Source organism: Salvelinus alpinus, chromosome 17, assembly GCF_045679555.1.
Source record: "Salvelinus alpinus chromosome 17, SLU_Salpinus.1, whole genome shotgun sequence".
Lineage (NCBI taxonomy): Eukaryota > Metazoa > Chordata > Actinopteri > Salmoniformes > Salmonidae > Salvelinus > Salvelinus alpinus.
In genome coordinates, this window is record NC_092102.1 from 39,030,425 (window position 1) to 39,046,282 (window position 15,858).

A 15,858-nucleotide genomic window follows, 5' to 3' on the forward strand; every position below is an offset into this window, starting at 1 on the left:
TATTTACAATGGTGTTTGTTCTTCACTGGTTGCCCTTTTCTTGTGGCAACAGGTCACAAATCTTGCTGCTGTGATGGCACACTGTGGAATTTCACCCAGTAGATATGGGAGTTTATCAAAATTGGATTTGTTTTCAAATTCTTTGTGGATCTGTGTAATCTGAGGGAAATATGTCTCTCTAATATGGTCATACATTGGGCAGGAGGTTAGGAAGTGCAGCTCAGTTTCCACCTCATTTTGTGGGCAGTGAGCACATAGCCTGTCTTCTCTTGAGAGCCATGTCTGCCTACGGCGGCCTTTCTCAATAGCAAGGCTATGCTCACTGAGTCTGTACATAGTCAAAGCTTTCCTTAAGTTTGGGTCAGTCACAGTGGTCAGGTATTCTGCCACTGTGTACTCTCTGTTTAGGGCCAAATAGCATTCTAGTTTGCTCTGTTTTTTTGTTAATTCTTTACAATGTGTCAAGTAATTATCTTTTTGTTTTCTCATGATTTGGTTGGGTCTAATTGTGCTGTTGTCCTGGGGCTCTGTGGGGTGTGTTTGTGTTTGTGAACAGAGCCCTAGGACCAGCTTGCTTAGGGGACTCTTCTCCAGGTTCATCTCTCTGTAGGTGATGGCTTTGTTATGGAAGGTTTGGGAATCGCTTCCTTTTAGGTGGTTGTAGAATTTAACGGCTCTTTTCTGGATTTTGATAATTAGTGGGTATCGGCCTAATTCTGCTCTGCATGCATTATTTGGTGTTCTACGTTGTACACGGAGGATATTTTTGCAGAATTTTGCATGCAGAGTCTCAATTTGGTGTTTGTCCCATTTTGTGAAATCTTGGTTGGTGAGCGGACCCCAGACCTCACAACCATAAAGGGCAATGGGCTCTATGACTGATTCAAGTATTTTTAGCCAGATCCTAATTGGTATGTTGAAATTTATGTTCCTTTTGATGGCATAGAATGCCCTTCTTGCCTTGTCTCTCAGATCGTTCACAGCTCTGTGGAAGCTACCTGTGGTGCTGATGTTTAGGCCGAGGTATGTATAGTTTTTTGTGTGCTCTAGGGCAACGGTGTCTAGATGGAATTTGTGGTCCTGGCGACTGGACCTTTTTTGGAACACCATTATTTTGGTCTTACTGAGATTTACTGTCAGGGCCCAGGTCTGACAGAATCTGTGCAGAAGATCTAGGTGCTGTTGTAGGCCCTCCTTGGTTGGTGACAGAAGCACCAGATCATCAGCAAACAGTAGACATTTGACTTCGGATTCTAGTAGGGTGAGACCGGGTGCTGCAGACTGTTCTAATGCTCGCGCCAATTCATTGATATATATGTTGAAGAGGGTGGGGCTTAAGCTGCATCCCTGTCTCACCCCACGACCCTGTGAGAAGAAATGTGTGTGTCTTTTGCCAATTTTAACCACACACTTGTTGTTTGTGTACATGGATTTTATAATGTCGTATGTTTTACCCCCAACACCACTTTCCATCAATTTGTATAGCAGACCCTCATGCCAAATTGAGTCGAAGGCTTTTTTGAAATCAACAAAGCATGAGAAGACTTTGCCTTTGTTTTGGTTTGTTTGGTTGTCAATTAGGGTGTGTAGGGTGAATACATGGTCTGTTGTACGGTAATTTGGTAAAAAGCCAATTTGACATTTGCTCAGTACATTGTTTTCATTGAGGAAATGTACGAGTCTGCTGTTAATGATAATGCAGAGTATTTTCCCAAGGTTACTGTTGACGCATATTCCACGGTAATTATTGGGGTCAAATTTGTCTCCACTTTTGTGGATTGGGGTGATCAGTCCTTGGTTCCAAATATTGGGGAAGATGCCAGAGCTAAGGACGATGTTAAAGAGTTTTAATATAGCCAATTGGAATTTGTTGTCTGTATGTTTGATCATTTCATTAAGGATACCATCAACACCACAGGCCTTTTTGGGTTGGAGGGTTTTTATTTTGTCCTGTAACTCATTCAAGGTAATTGGAGAATCCAGTGGGTTCTGGTAGTCTTTAATAGTTGATTCTAGGATTTGTATTTGATCATGTATATGTTTTTGCTCTTTATTCTTTGTTATAGAGCCAAAAAGATTGGAGAAGTGGTTTACCCATACATCTCCATTTTGGATAGATAATTCTTCGTGTTGTTGTTTGTTTAGTGTTTTCCAATTTTCCCAGAATTGGTTAGAGTCTATGGATTCTTCAATTACATTGAGCTGATTTCTGACGTGCTGTTCCTTCTTTTTCCGTAGTGTATTTCTGTATTGTTTTAGTGATTCACCATAGTGAAGGCGTAGACTCAGGTTTTCCGGGTCTCTATGTTTTTGGTTGGACAGGTTTCTCAATTTATTTCTTAGATTTTTGCATTCTTTATCAAACCATTTGTCATTGTTGTTCATTTTCTTCGGTTTTCTATTTGAGATTTTTAGATTTGATAGGGAAGCTGAGAGGTCAAAAATACTGTTAAGATTTTCTACTGCCAAGTTTACACCTTCACTATTGCAGTGGAACGTTTTACCCAGGAAGTTGTCTAAAAGGGATTGAATTTGCTGTTGCCTAATTGTTTTTTGGTAGGTTTCCAAACTGCATTCCTTCCATCTATAGCATGTCTTAATGTTACTCAGTTCCTTTGGCTTTGATGCCTCATGATTGAGTATTGCTCTGTTCAAGTAGACTGTGATTTTGCTGTGGTCTGATAGGGGTGTCAGTGGGCTGACTGTGAACGCTCTGAGAGACTCTGGGTTGAGGTCAGTGATAAAGTAGTCTACAGTGCTACTGCCAAGAGATGAGCTATAGGTGTACCTACCATAGGAGTCCCCTCGAAGCCTACCATTGACTATGTACATACCCAGCGTGCGACAGAGCTGCAGGAGTTGTGACCCGTTTTTGTTGGTTATGTTGTCATAGTTGTGCCTAGGTGGGCATATGGGGGAGGGAATGCTGTCACCTCCAGGTAGGTGTTTGTCCCCCTGTGTGCTGAGGGTGTCAGGTTCCTGTCCAGTTCTGGCATTTAGGTCGCCACAGACTAATACATGTCCCTGGGCCTGGAAATGATTGATTTCCCCCTCCAGGATGGAGAAGCTGTCTTCATTAAAGTATGGGGATTCTAGTGGGGGGATATAGGTAGCACACAGGAGGACATTTTTCTCTGTTAAGATAATTTCCTTTTGAATTTCTAGCCAAATGTAAAATGTTCCTGTTTTGATTAGTTTAATGGAGTGAGTTAGGTCTGCTCTATACCAAATTAGCATTCCCCCTGAGTCCCTTCCCTGTTTCACACCTGGTAGTTTGGTGGATGGGACTACCAGCTCTCTGTAACCTAGAGGGCAACCAGTGGGTCCGTCTCCTCTATACCATGTTTCTTGCAGGATGACAATGTCTGCATTACCGATTTCTTTGGTGAAGTCCGGGTTCCTGCTCTTTAGGCCAAAGGCAGATGACCTCAGACCTTGGATATTCCAGGATGATATAGTGAAGGCTTTTTGTTCCATAAAGTGTCCAATGTTGTTGGTCGGGGTTTGGCCTCAGGCCAGTAAGTGTGAGCAGAGCCTGCTGAGCATCTGGTACATGCCGTTGGCTTGGGCGAGTGTAAGAGTGGGGGTTGGGCCTGTTTGCCCGCTCACTACCTGGGCGTATGTGTGACTTCCATGTTGATGCCCTCTTTGCGGGGGTGGGGTGCATGGGGTGGGCAGGAGTGGCATGGGTCTGATCTGAGGGGGCCTAAATTGGGTGTGGGCATGGTTGATGTGGGGGGGGTGTGTAGGTCCAGGGGGGGTCCTGGAGGTCTTGGAGGGTGTCTCGCTGGTCTGGGTGGGGTGTCTATTGATCTGTTGCTCCTGTGTGAAGTGTTGGGGCTTCGTTTGAGAGCGATGTCCTTTAGAGTCCGGGCAAAGGTGGGCACTGCTGCCTTGTAGAGGTGGACCTGGTCATAGAGGCTGTTCAAGTCCAGGGTGGAGTGGTGGGCCAGAAAAACATTTGGTTTTGAGGCACAGTCACGGGAAATGCTTGCATTTACCCGCTGTATTGTAGCAGGGTGGAAGTCTTTTCGTGGTAGCAGGGTGGAGATGACCACTTGTGCGTTGGGGAAAGTAGAAGAAGCTTTTTCAATCACTCCCTTCAGTGCTGTGGCCACCCTTTCCTGCTGTGCTCTCAGGTCGTTTGTGCCTGTGTGTATTATTATGTGGCTAGGTGAGCCTAGTTTGTCCTCAGACAGAAGGTCTAGGGCGCGCTGGGTGTTTGGACACCAGAGTTTAGACACACTGTGTTTGGGAAAAAGTTTTTTTTCTTCTATATATTTCCCATTTGAGTCCATAAGAAGGACAATCTGTGTCTTGTGTTTGTCCTCAGTGGGTGTGGGGGGGTTGTCAGGAGAGCTATCAGGGTGGCTGACAGGGGGGGTGCTCAGAGGGGGTGAGAGCTGCTGGGCTTGGGGTTTTTCTTTTGTCTGTTCTGTTGTGATGTCGTTTCTATGGTCAGGGTCTGGTGTGGACTGTTCTGCTGTGGTGTCGAGACTTTTGTCGGGTGCTGAGGTGGGCTGTTCTGCTGGCGTCTCTGTGGGGATGGCCACCTCCCTAGTGGGTTGTTCTCTGTCACATGCCATCCCCCTCAACCTCTCCTCCAGCAGTCTGATCCTCTCCTCCATCCCCTTCTCCCTCTCCTCCTGTAGTCTGATCCTCTCCTCCATCCCCTTCTCCCTCTCCTCCTGTAGTCTGATCCTCTCCTCCATCCCCCTCTCCCTCTCCTCCTGTAGTCTGATCCTCTCCTCTAGTGCTCTGTTCTTCTCCTGCTCCTGCTCTTTCTCCTGTTGATGTTGTCTCACCACTGTCCATAGTGCAGATATGTCTTTCTCCACCTCCGGCTCTCCAGGTCTGGTTAAGGGGGTGTTGTTGTGCTGGACTGTTGTCTGGGTCTGTGCTGACTGGAGTGTGATCACCTGCTGTTCCAGCTCCACCTGCCTTACCTCCAGCTGGGTGAATTTATCCTTCATTTCAATGAGGGAGAAGTACTCTGTACTGGGAGGTTGACTGTCTGCTGAGGGTTGCTCGTCTGTGGGGTTATATGGTGAAGAGGTTTGGTCTGACCCACTTGGGGTGGGGGTATCTTTATCAAGGGAGAGCTTCTCCTGCTGGGCTAATTCTTTGATTAGGTGAAAGTCCAGCTGAAACTGTTTGTGGTTGCCCTGTACCAATACTGTTCCAGACTTATAGAGATTTATATTAGCTGACTCCTCGTCCTCATTGTCAAGAATCCTGAGTTTCCACCCCTCGTTAACCCCCCCTCTCTTAACAGAGGGGTAGTGTGCTAATATAGCACTGTGCCATGCCTGGGGATGGTTTGTGTGGAAGATAAGGTTGCTGATGTTCCCATTTTTGTAATAGTCAGCAAAAAGTGTCTCTTGATTTTCCATAAGGAGCTTCATTTTGTGATCTTTTCTTGTCTTGTCATTTTTTACATGCACAGGGTACTGTATTTTAATTACCTCTGAACAGCAGGAGGGAGCTTCTAAGGCCTCTCCATTTGGTTGGGGTAGACTATTCGACTCTCCTGCCATTGTTGGGCTAATGGGCTTTGACACCTCTCACTTGACACTTAAGTGCTAGTTGAAGCTGTATCAAGCTTGGCAGAATTATATTACTATTCAGTCCTTATAAAGTAGTGTCATGTATTTTTCTTCTTGGCTTTTGGAAATCAAATATAGTTTCAGACTAAACATTACTCACTCAGTTCCAGGTTGGGTGGTGTTCTCAGGTTTCTGTTGTTTTCCAGAGGATTTGCTGAATATAATAATTAATCCTTGGTAGATGTGAACCTTCCAGGTGATTCCGTAAATCCGTCCAAAATCAGGTTGTAGGTTTTGAGTTTTGATTTGAAGTGAAGGTTATGTTGTAGAGGGTAGCATCCTGTATGGGTTCCTGACAAAAAATCCAAGTTTATCTAACTCTAAATTGTCTTTTTTAAAGAAAATGCTGAAAAATGCAGGAGCTCATCTGATCGTGACCCACCTCTCTCTCTCTCTCTCTCTCTCTCTCTCTCTCTCTCTCTCTCTCTCTCTCTCTCTCTCTAGTGGAGGGCCGTGCTATAAATCAGTTCGGAACATAGAGCAGTGCTGAGGACTGTGTAAGAAATTCCCATGAACCTTGTAGTCTAGATAGCCAACAGACACCACAGTGCATGTTTTAAACATACTGTATACACACATCCAGGACTCCAGAACTGATCAGGCAGCTGAACAATTAGGACAGAGGAGTAATAATCAATCTAAGATCAGCTCACTCTGCACATCCTCTGCTGACTGCAGGAGGTTGACATATTGAACTGCTAAATGTGATTCAACATTCCAATTCAGTGATAGCCACAGGCTCTTTGTATTTCCTGTTCGCCATACGCCGTCTAGCTCCTCACACACACAGAGGACGCATTTTCCATTTCAGCTTTCTGATTCATGGAAAAACGTACACACCGGTGAACATGCTTCAGTAATTAATTATCCATCTGCCGCAGGTGACAAATGTGCAGAACCATCAAATAGGCTTCCTAGTCTACGCATGCACTAGGCTTATTCACCAACAGTTCTAAATTCTTCTCATCATGTGTTTGAAATGTGCAGCCCTATTTGTGGTTTATGACATGTACGAGATGTGTAAGAAGACAGAAATAATCAGTATACTGTATATTTCTGATGAAGCTTAGCTCCTGGGGTGACTGTGTTCCTCTGATCCCAGGCCACAGGGAAGGTGATATTGGTAAGGTTTCTTAAAATGTGGATATATTCTATAACCCCGGAGAGTGAAGATTGGGGAGAGAGGATTGATAATAGTGTATTCACGTAAACAAACAGGCACACACTAATACACACGCATTTAGGCCCTCCAGCTAAACCGGTATGGTGCTAATCTCTCCACAAGAGGGAGCGAATTTATATTTGGCTTCCTGTAAATATATAAAGGCATATATTTGTGTCTCTACGGATACATGCGCCTACCCTCTGTTTCTGAACATGCTTGAGGTCATGTCAAGAGATATGCGTGTGGAGGAATGAGAGAACACGTGAATGTGTCATTTCTGTATGTAAATATGCCCGCTAGGATTAGTCTAAAACGGCTAAATTCCTGTAAAAGCAACTAAAATAAAATAATTTTCAAACTGATGAGATGTGAATGCCACTTCGCTATGTGTGGACCCCTGCAGTATCCTTGCAGTCCTAACTTCCAGTGAATAATCTTTTGTGTTTCTTTTCACAATTGTCGTTCACAATTCTGCTTTGATCCTAAAACTGTCATTTGCTTTTGGCCATTTAGATTATATGAGGTATTTCAGAGAAAATACACACATACAAACTGAGACATAATTAACAATGATATCAATGTTACTTTCTCTCCTCTTCCCTGTATCTAATTTGCCTAATTTCTCCACAAACTAATGTGCCAAATCAGGTAATGTTGTCTTTCTCTTTCTGCCTCTTCCCTACCTCCCTCTCTCCCTTCCTCCTCTTCCCTACCTCCCTCTCTCCTTTCCTCCTCTTCCCCACCTCCTCCCCTACTTCCATTACAGCATCAGGTAACAATGTCCCCCATGATATTACATGTTCTCTCTCCACCTCCTCCTCTGCCTCCCATCTCTCATCCCATTGGTTAATAACCCCCTCCCTGTCTCCCCTTCTTCTCTCCTTCTCCCCCATTCCTCCCACAGGTAACAAGTTCTCATCCTGCCATGCCTATCTCCTAATAGCAGCGGTGTGGTGCTATGCTCTTATCTTTGCCACCGGGCCTCTGACTGGCTGGGGCCGGTATGGTTCTGAACCGTACGGTACAGCCTGCTGTATCGACTGGTACGCCCCCGGCCAAAGCAGAGCTGCCATGAGCTACATCATCTGCCTCTTCCTCTTCTGCTACATCGTCCCCTGCATCATCATCTTCCTCTCCTATATCTTCATCCTGCTGACGGTCAAGGGGTCACGCCAGGCGGTGCAGCAGCACATATCCCCACAGAACAAGATCCCCAACACACACACACTCATCGTCAAGGTACGCACTGTCACACACACACTCTCACGGTCAGGATACACACACTCCCTCTCACAGACACACACACTCATCGGTAAGGTATGCACTCTCACACACACACACACTTATCTTCAAGGTACGCCCAGGTAAGGCCAGCATGTTATAAATATGCCAACTTTGATTGATTATTTCTCAATTATACTTTTAGAAACAAATGTCAATTATACTGTAGGTTAACAATCTTTACTCCACATGACCATTCTATAGACTACATTTTGAGAAAATCCCCTAAACATGTTTTTTTTAATCACCAACACACACACACACACACACACACACACACACACACACACACACACACACACACACACACACACACACACACACACACACACACACACACACACACACACACACACACACACACACACACACACACACACACACTCAAACACACTCACTGTCAAGGTACACACTGTCACACACGCACTTAAATAGTAGTTGTGCAAACACACACACACACTACAATACACACCTTGGAAACTGTAGCAGCACATTTTCCTAACTTAAATGCTGCTTTATGTTTAGGCTTTAAAGGGTTTCAAGTGGGAATTGTGATTGGTTATTAGTTCAAAAGGATTTTGAGAGCACCCCAATCATCAACTTGGGGGATCTGTAAACAGTTTTCTTTTTTTCACTCCTTCATGAATTAAAGTTTGGTTGGGACATTAAGGTTTGAAAGTAGGAGTTTTAATCAATTATAAGGTCAATGTATCGGTCGGTGGTCAATAATCAGCCTCATCATTATGATAGGGGAGAAGTTGTCCTCTTTGACTTTGTTTTTGTTCTAAGTATTAGTTTAAAGTATTGTCACATGGATGGGTGGGGGAAGAGGGTTTGAAACTTTTATTTTCACCTAATAAACTACTGTATGTCTATTCCTCCCTTTGTGTGTGTGTTTTCCCGTCTCTCCCTCCTAGCTCTCGGTGGCGGTGTGTATCGGTGTCGTGATCGCCTGGAGCCCATACGCCTTCGTCTCCATGTGGGCGGCGTTCGTTAACTCAGCGGAGGTCCCTCCCTTTGCTTTCGCTGTGGCTGCCATCTTTGCCAAGTCCTCCACCCTCTACAATCCTATCGTCTACCTGGTCTTCAAACCCAACTTCCGCAGGTCCCTCTGCCGGGACTGGCTGACATGCCGACGGACCCTATGTGCGTGTTTGTGCTCGCACGGCTCGAACCAGAAGGTGTCCTGTACACAGTCCCAGCAGCATGGGAAGAAGGAGTGTAACTCGACGCGGCGGTCCAATGGATTGCCGGAGAACCATAGGGGGGCATGCAGGCACTGCCCATGCCCAGAGAGAGACACTGGTTCTGGCGGATACGGCCAAGAGACTACCCCTCAGAGGACTGCAAGGATACTGCAGGGGTCCACACATAGCGAAGTGGCTGTTAGTCAGCTGTCCAATGAGATGCAGAGTGACTTCCTCTGAAAAGACAAAGGAGAGAGAGTAAGCAAACGAGAGAGGGAAGGGAGGATGAGGGGAGAGAAAGAAGGTAGAAAGTTAGAGGGAGGGAAATGTGGGAGAGGAAGGCAGTGACCGGGAGGAGGAGAGCGAGAGATGAGAAAAGATGAACAGTGAATTGTTTTTTACATACAAAATAAAAAACATGGAGAGGGGAAGATCAGAGGGAAAATACTTTCAAACAGGACATTTTGTTGAGGAAGGGCAGGTGTGAACTTGCACTAACAATCACAACAAGGCCATCCTAACTCCTCTCACTCAGAGGAGTGGCCAAACCAATCACCTCGGAAACTGTTACTGCCACAAAACTAACTCAACCACAAACTGAACTAAACCAGGGGTGTATTCATTATGCAGATGCTGTTGGAAAATGTTTCTTCTGTTGCGAAATTTTTAGCAACAGAAACGGTTTATTCCAAACAGAAAACGTTTTGCAACGAAAATGAGAATATTTATTGGACAAATTCAGCTAGGTCCCTCACTGTTTCATTCCGTTTGCTCTGTTTGCTTCCATTTGGTTCTTAACCTTGTAAGACGTAATGATTACAACCCTGTCAACCAACATGCGACCACAAACTGAAGAGTCAGCAACATACCAAAAACTCAACCAAAATACCACCACAGACTGAGCAGCCAATAACAACCAGGAACTCAACCAACAAACTCACCCAAGCCAGACTGAAAAACAGACTTAGCCAACAAGCCCCTGATCTCTCGGATGCAGCTGGTTTGATTCAAAAAGACTTGAAAGTCATGAACCCACAGTCTTGATGCAGTAGTTAGAGATATCGGACGCAGGGCCAACAAGAGGGTCCATAATGAGAACTACACTGGTGTTTAGGGAAATACTACCAGATGGAGTATCAGCTTCTAGATATGTCCCACAGGGCCTACCAAAGTAGAGAGAGAGAGAGACGTGGATGAGGATACTATGGTGTATATATTAAAACTCACATAACTGAGAGAGTTGTCTACATGGGGGCTTGGAGTGTGTGAACCGAATTAAGACATCACTTAGCTGAAGGCAGAACATGAGAAAATGAACCCCTTAGTTGCTGTATTGATCACATGACAGTGGTGTGAGTCAGAGTCAGACTTGGCCAAGCAGCCGTGTCCAGAATTATTCAGTGAACAGTTAGGACTGTGTTCAATGCCCCAGTGCCAAATGAGCTACCATGAAAAATAAACATTTCCGCACCATGGTTGGGATCAATTTTAACTCAGTCAATCCAGGAAGTGAATGGAACATTCCCAATTCTGCACACAGTCTTAATAAAGTCCAACGAAAATGTCCTCTCAAATCTCAGACATTCTCTCAGTTTTTACCCCAGACATGAAACCAACGCAACAACAGCTACAAGACTAATACACAATCTATAAAAAATCAAATTAAAAGATCCCGTTTTGCAATTTAGCCTCAGAAAACAGAATAGATAAAATATCGAGCTATAGTGAGTTGTGTTGCTATCTACTTTCTCCTTCCAGTGTTTCCCCAGGAGTGTAGATAGATGGTTATTGTAAACAAATTGGAGAAGGGTACAGTGGAGGTGCTGAACTACAGAGCTGGGCTGGTTCTGCTTGGTTAAACAAATTGGCCTGCCATCACCGTACAATCAATATAGAGCCATTATAGAGTTCTCACTGGGTCCAGACAGGGAGCTCAAATCTGGGATCACGGAACAGCCAAAGCCCCAGGACTTGACCCAAAACAGTGATAGTGCTATTGTTGAGAGTGTAATTGTTGACATAGTTTTGACATTTGTGTGTTCTCATTTACATTAATGTGTGTGTGCTTATGTACGTGTTGTTTGATGCAATTTGCATATGCGTGTTTCTGTGTGTGAGAATAGCTACTGTATGACTGCTTCAGTTTGCAAGTCTATATGGGCATATGTTAGTGCAGTAACTCACTGAGGAAAGTCGTAACATTATTCTCTACATTGAGTGAGTCACAAACAAAATAGAACTCGAAGCTCTCAAATAAAATAAAATAAAATGTTATTTGTCACATTTGCCGAATACAACAGGTGTAGACCTTACTGTGAAATGCTTACTTACAAGCCCTTAACCAACAATGCAGTTTTAAGAAAACTAAGAATAATATTTACTAAAGAAACTAAAGTAAAAAATAAAAGAGCAACAATAAAATAACAATAACGAGGCTATATACAGGGGGTACCAGTACCGAGTCAATGTGCGGGGGTACAGGTTAGTCGAGGTAACTGAGGTAATATGTGCATGTAGGTAGCGGTAATGTGGCTATGCATAGATAATAGATAATAAACAGTGAGTAGCAGCTGCGTAAAAAAAGGGGGGAGGGTCAATGCAAATAGTGCAGGTAGCCATTTGATTAGCTGTTCAGCAGTCTCGGGTAGGTGTTGTAGTAAAATATGACATGAATGAGCTTTTCTTCAATCCACTGAAGACCTATCTCCTCTTGTTCCTCTCCTCTTTAGTGAGAAAAACATAGAGTTGCTATTTCATAAAGGGACTTCTAGAGAGACAACAGGTATGCTTTAAGACCTGAAGACAGAGTACAGATGAGCTTAATGTTTTGTCTGGCTAGAACTTTCTATTCACTCCTCTAGGACACTGGGTCATCAAACTCGTCTAAACACCGTGCCGCTGTGTTAACCAGTAATCAGGTCCGCTAAAGATCATGCCATGCTCCAGTCTGACTATCTCTGATACATTAACTATTTCATGTTACAACAATAATAGTTTATATCTATTGTACACAAAATACCACAGTGTCAGCACAAACACCCGTAACCAGTCTTGTGGTTCAGCACCTTCAGAACTAAAAGACAGTGGCTTTGTTATTATTGAATAATGCAGCAATAACTCAATGCTATAAATTGTAATCTGCTCTGTGGGTGACTTGGCCAATCTCTGACTTTGAAGCATGTATCTCCACCCTGACCCCTGACCTCCAGAGAAAGATATCCTCTCTGTTTCTCCATCCACCCCCCTCCCCCTCTCTCTCTCTCCATCCAATGCTCCTTTATTTAATGAAAGTGTCAATATTATTGAAACAGCTCTATTATTATGTTGTAATGTCTTTACGACCCTGTTATGAGTTTAAAATAGAGTATAGATGTGTATTTTAGCCGCACTAAAGAAAACACAAGACCTAGTCGGACAGCTGAAGAGAAGATGCAACATACAATGATTGAGATGACCATGCTGAGCCAAGCTCATGTGAGGAGTTAACAGGGTACTTTTTAGTAATCTCCCATCACAACTTCTAATCTGAGCCATCGATTTACAGGGTTTAGCAAACTCAGATTGAACACTAGTTTGTCAACGGCCGCCATATTGGCACCAAAGGTTACAATCGCGTTCTATTGATGAATATAGAATGTTTGGTGCGAACGTGGAGGTTGGTTCAGCCAAATTGCCACAGCTGAACGGCACCCTGTTCCCTGAATAGTACAGACATAGGGTGTTCTTCGGGATCTTTCCTTTCCTTCTAATACTATGGTGGATAAGATATGTTTGTCCTTTGACAATGGGGCGGAACTAGGAACCATAACTGTGCATTTGTGATATATTTCTTTATATGTAATGATATTGATCAGTGATCATATTACTGCATGGTTCATAAGGAGTATACATCACAGTCAGGCCATCAGGGCACCTGGCCATCACATCCAAACAGCACATATGTACCAGATGTCAGGGCTTTCAAACGGGTTTGGTTTGCATGTACAGGTGTACAAATGTCTATGTACAGAAGTTATATATAGTTGTAGATACCAGCCTACATGCATACTTGGGGTAATGGGTGACCCCCAAATTGTGTCCTTGGAAATGGGGTTGAATGGTAAATATCTCAAATAACAAACAAATCAGAGCACACAAACAGTGTGTTTTAACATTGACTCTTTATGCAGTGCCAATGCAAAACCTCTTCCTGGTCCTCTGGCTGTCTGTTCATTTGGTCCTTAATGGCCCGTTGTCTCCACGTGAAAATTGGCTTCCCATTATTGACCTTGAGTGGTCATTTGCAGGGGGACCACATGAAAATAACTTGGACCGCCTCAGATGCAAAATTTTTAAAAGTTCCATTCAATTGCAGTCTAATTGTGATCATATAAAATTACATTTTTGCTAAAGCAAAGAACATTATAGCCGATATCGCTGGCTCTCCAGCACCAAATTTACTCCATATTTAACGTTTGATTCTGTCCTGAGCTCCACATCATCTCTGATATCGATGTCATCTACAGTGAAGCGTTTCACATGGGCCCGTTTATTTATTATGTTGTAATCTTTGGACTGACTTTTTACATGAAGTGGCCTAAAGATGATGTATGTACATTGTCTTATTTTTAGGCTTCGGCCCTAACTTATGGCTATCCACATCAGTCTCAAGGAGATGAAAACGTATCTGTTCTGTTACCATAGCTCGTCCAACCTCATTCACCCCAGCAGCGTCATCCCAGCAGGGTTATGAATCATCAGAGAACCATAATGTTGTAACGTTATAGTACCAACATTCACATATGCTCTGGCTTTTGCTTGGCCTGAACGGTGAGCTAAATTCTACGTTATGTCCAGAAGTCTCCATTGAATACTGTCAATCAGTCCTGCTTAACTAAAGCTAAATGGATGAATACAGATGGGGTTTGGATATCTCCTCTGCAGCAGGATAGCAGTAGGACTTTAGTTGGAACTATATTCCTCTGTGCTCATGCTGTGCAGACCAGATAGTATGTCCCCAAATGACACTGTCTGAGTTGAAAGGGTAAAAAAACAGTATTGAATTACTGACTGAACCCCCATCATGCACACACACACACACACACACACACACACACACACACACACACACACACACACACACACACACACACACACACACACACACACACACACACACACACACACACACACACACACACACACACACACAGGAAGAGGTTGCTGACCTTCTCCACCACTTCCAAAGACACAGAACGAGGCTGGATGTGATGTGCACATATGTTTATATAAAATATATGGTTTTAAAAGATTACTGCTATCAATATAATTATTAAGATGATTATTATTATCATTGTCAGTGAGGTCTCAGATGCACTGTGAAAACATGTTTACAAGAAAGCATAAAAAATAAAGTGCTATTTGTTAAAAAATATTACCATGTTTTGGCGTGGGTTGTCCTATGGGATGTGAGTAGTTTAAAGTTTTTAATGCTAATGAGGCAGGATATTGCACACACACACACACACACACACACACACACACACACACACACACACACACACACACACACACACACACACACACACACACACACACACACACACACACACACACACACACACACACACACACACACACACACACACACACACACACACACACACACACACACACACACACACACACACACACACACACACACACACACACACACACACACGGTCCAGAGGGAGTCCAGTCTAGCTGCCTGGCCCTTGCTGCAAGCTAGCATAAATATTAAGTCTAATTGGGTTTGGTCACAGTGTTCCGCGTCCCTCATCTTCATAAGCCAGGAACTATTGATTAAGATCAATGAGCATTCAACTCAGTGGTGTGGCACTGCAGAGACAGTGAGAGAGAGAGAGAGAGAGAGAGAGAGAGAGAGAGAGAGAGACATAATATGACATTTGTAATGTCTTTATTCTTTTGGAACTTCTGTGAGTGTAATGTTTACTGTTCATCTTTATTGTTTATTTCACTTTTGTTTATTACCTAAGTCACTTGCTTTGGCAATGTAAACATATGTTTCCCATGCCAATAAAGCCCCTTGAATTGAGAGAGAGAGAGATATGCAGCATCCACAACAGCCTTTTCTACCACCAGTCCTAACCATAACCCTCAGGTAGTAAGACCATTCCTGAATCTGGAACAGATGAAGCTTCTAAGATACCTGCTCTGTTTGGTAGGTGGCTAGAACAGCTCCTGCAGCTTGTTTCTCCTGGCTCTGCAGGTTTCTGTATCCTCATGTTTCTGGTGTACCTGACCTAGGGCTGACTGTATTCTCGCCACACTGGCAATCACGAGGCATGACGGCAATCTAATTCCACGTGACCGTTGAGTCATGCTAACTAGGATTCTCCAAAACTGTGCTCTGATGCCGCTGATGGTCATTAGTAGCCTACCAAACTTTCTAACTCAGCGCTCTATTGTCCCTCTAATCACTTTGACATCAATGCAAATGCAATCAAAAACAAATCAAACACTTCATGAGAGCCTGTTGCGCAGCGAGAGCCATCTCCTCGATAGCTGGCTGATGCATGGAATGAAATAAGTGTTCCCATGTTGAGCAACATTTCTATAGGCTACATTATGCTTTGCA

General features: G+C 43.8%; 1 protein-coding gene across 1 annotated transcript in view; it reads left to right on the top strand.

Annotated features, from left to right (window-relative positions):
• The window catches only part of opn7b (opsin 7, group member b), a 205,484-nt gene extending 190,832 nt beyond the window's left edge, over nt 1–14,652 (top strand). Inside the window, exons 5-6 of the mRNA XM_071348898.1 lie at nt 7,676–8,010; nt 8,970–14,652. Of these exons, the coding sequence (XP_071204999.1) occupies nt 7,676–8,010; nt 8,970–9,479 (845 nt within the window). The 3' untranslated portion in view covers nt 9,480–14,652. The remainder of the gene's footprint in view (nt 1–7,675; nt 8,011–8,969) is intronic.
• Nucleotides 14,653–15,858: the final 1,206 nt, after the last annotated feature.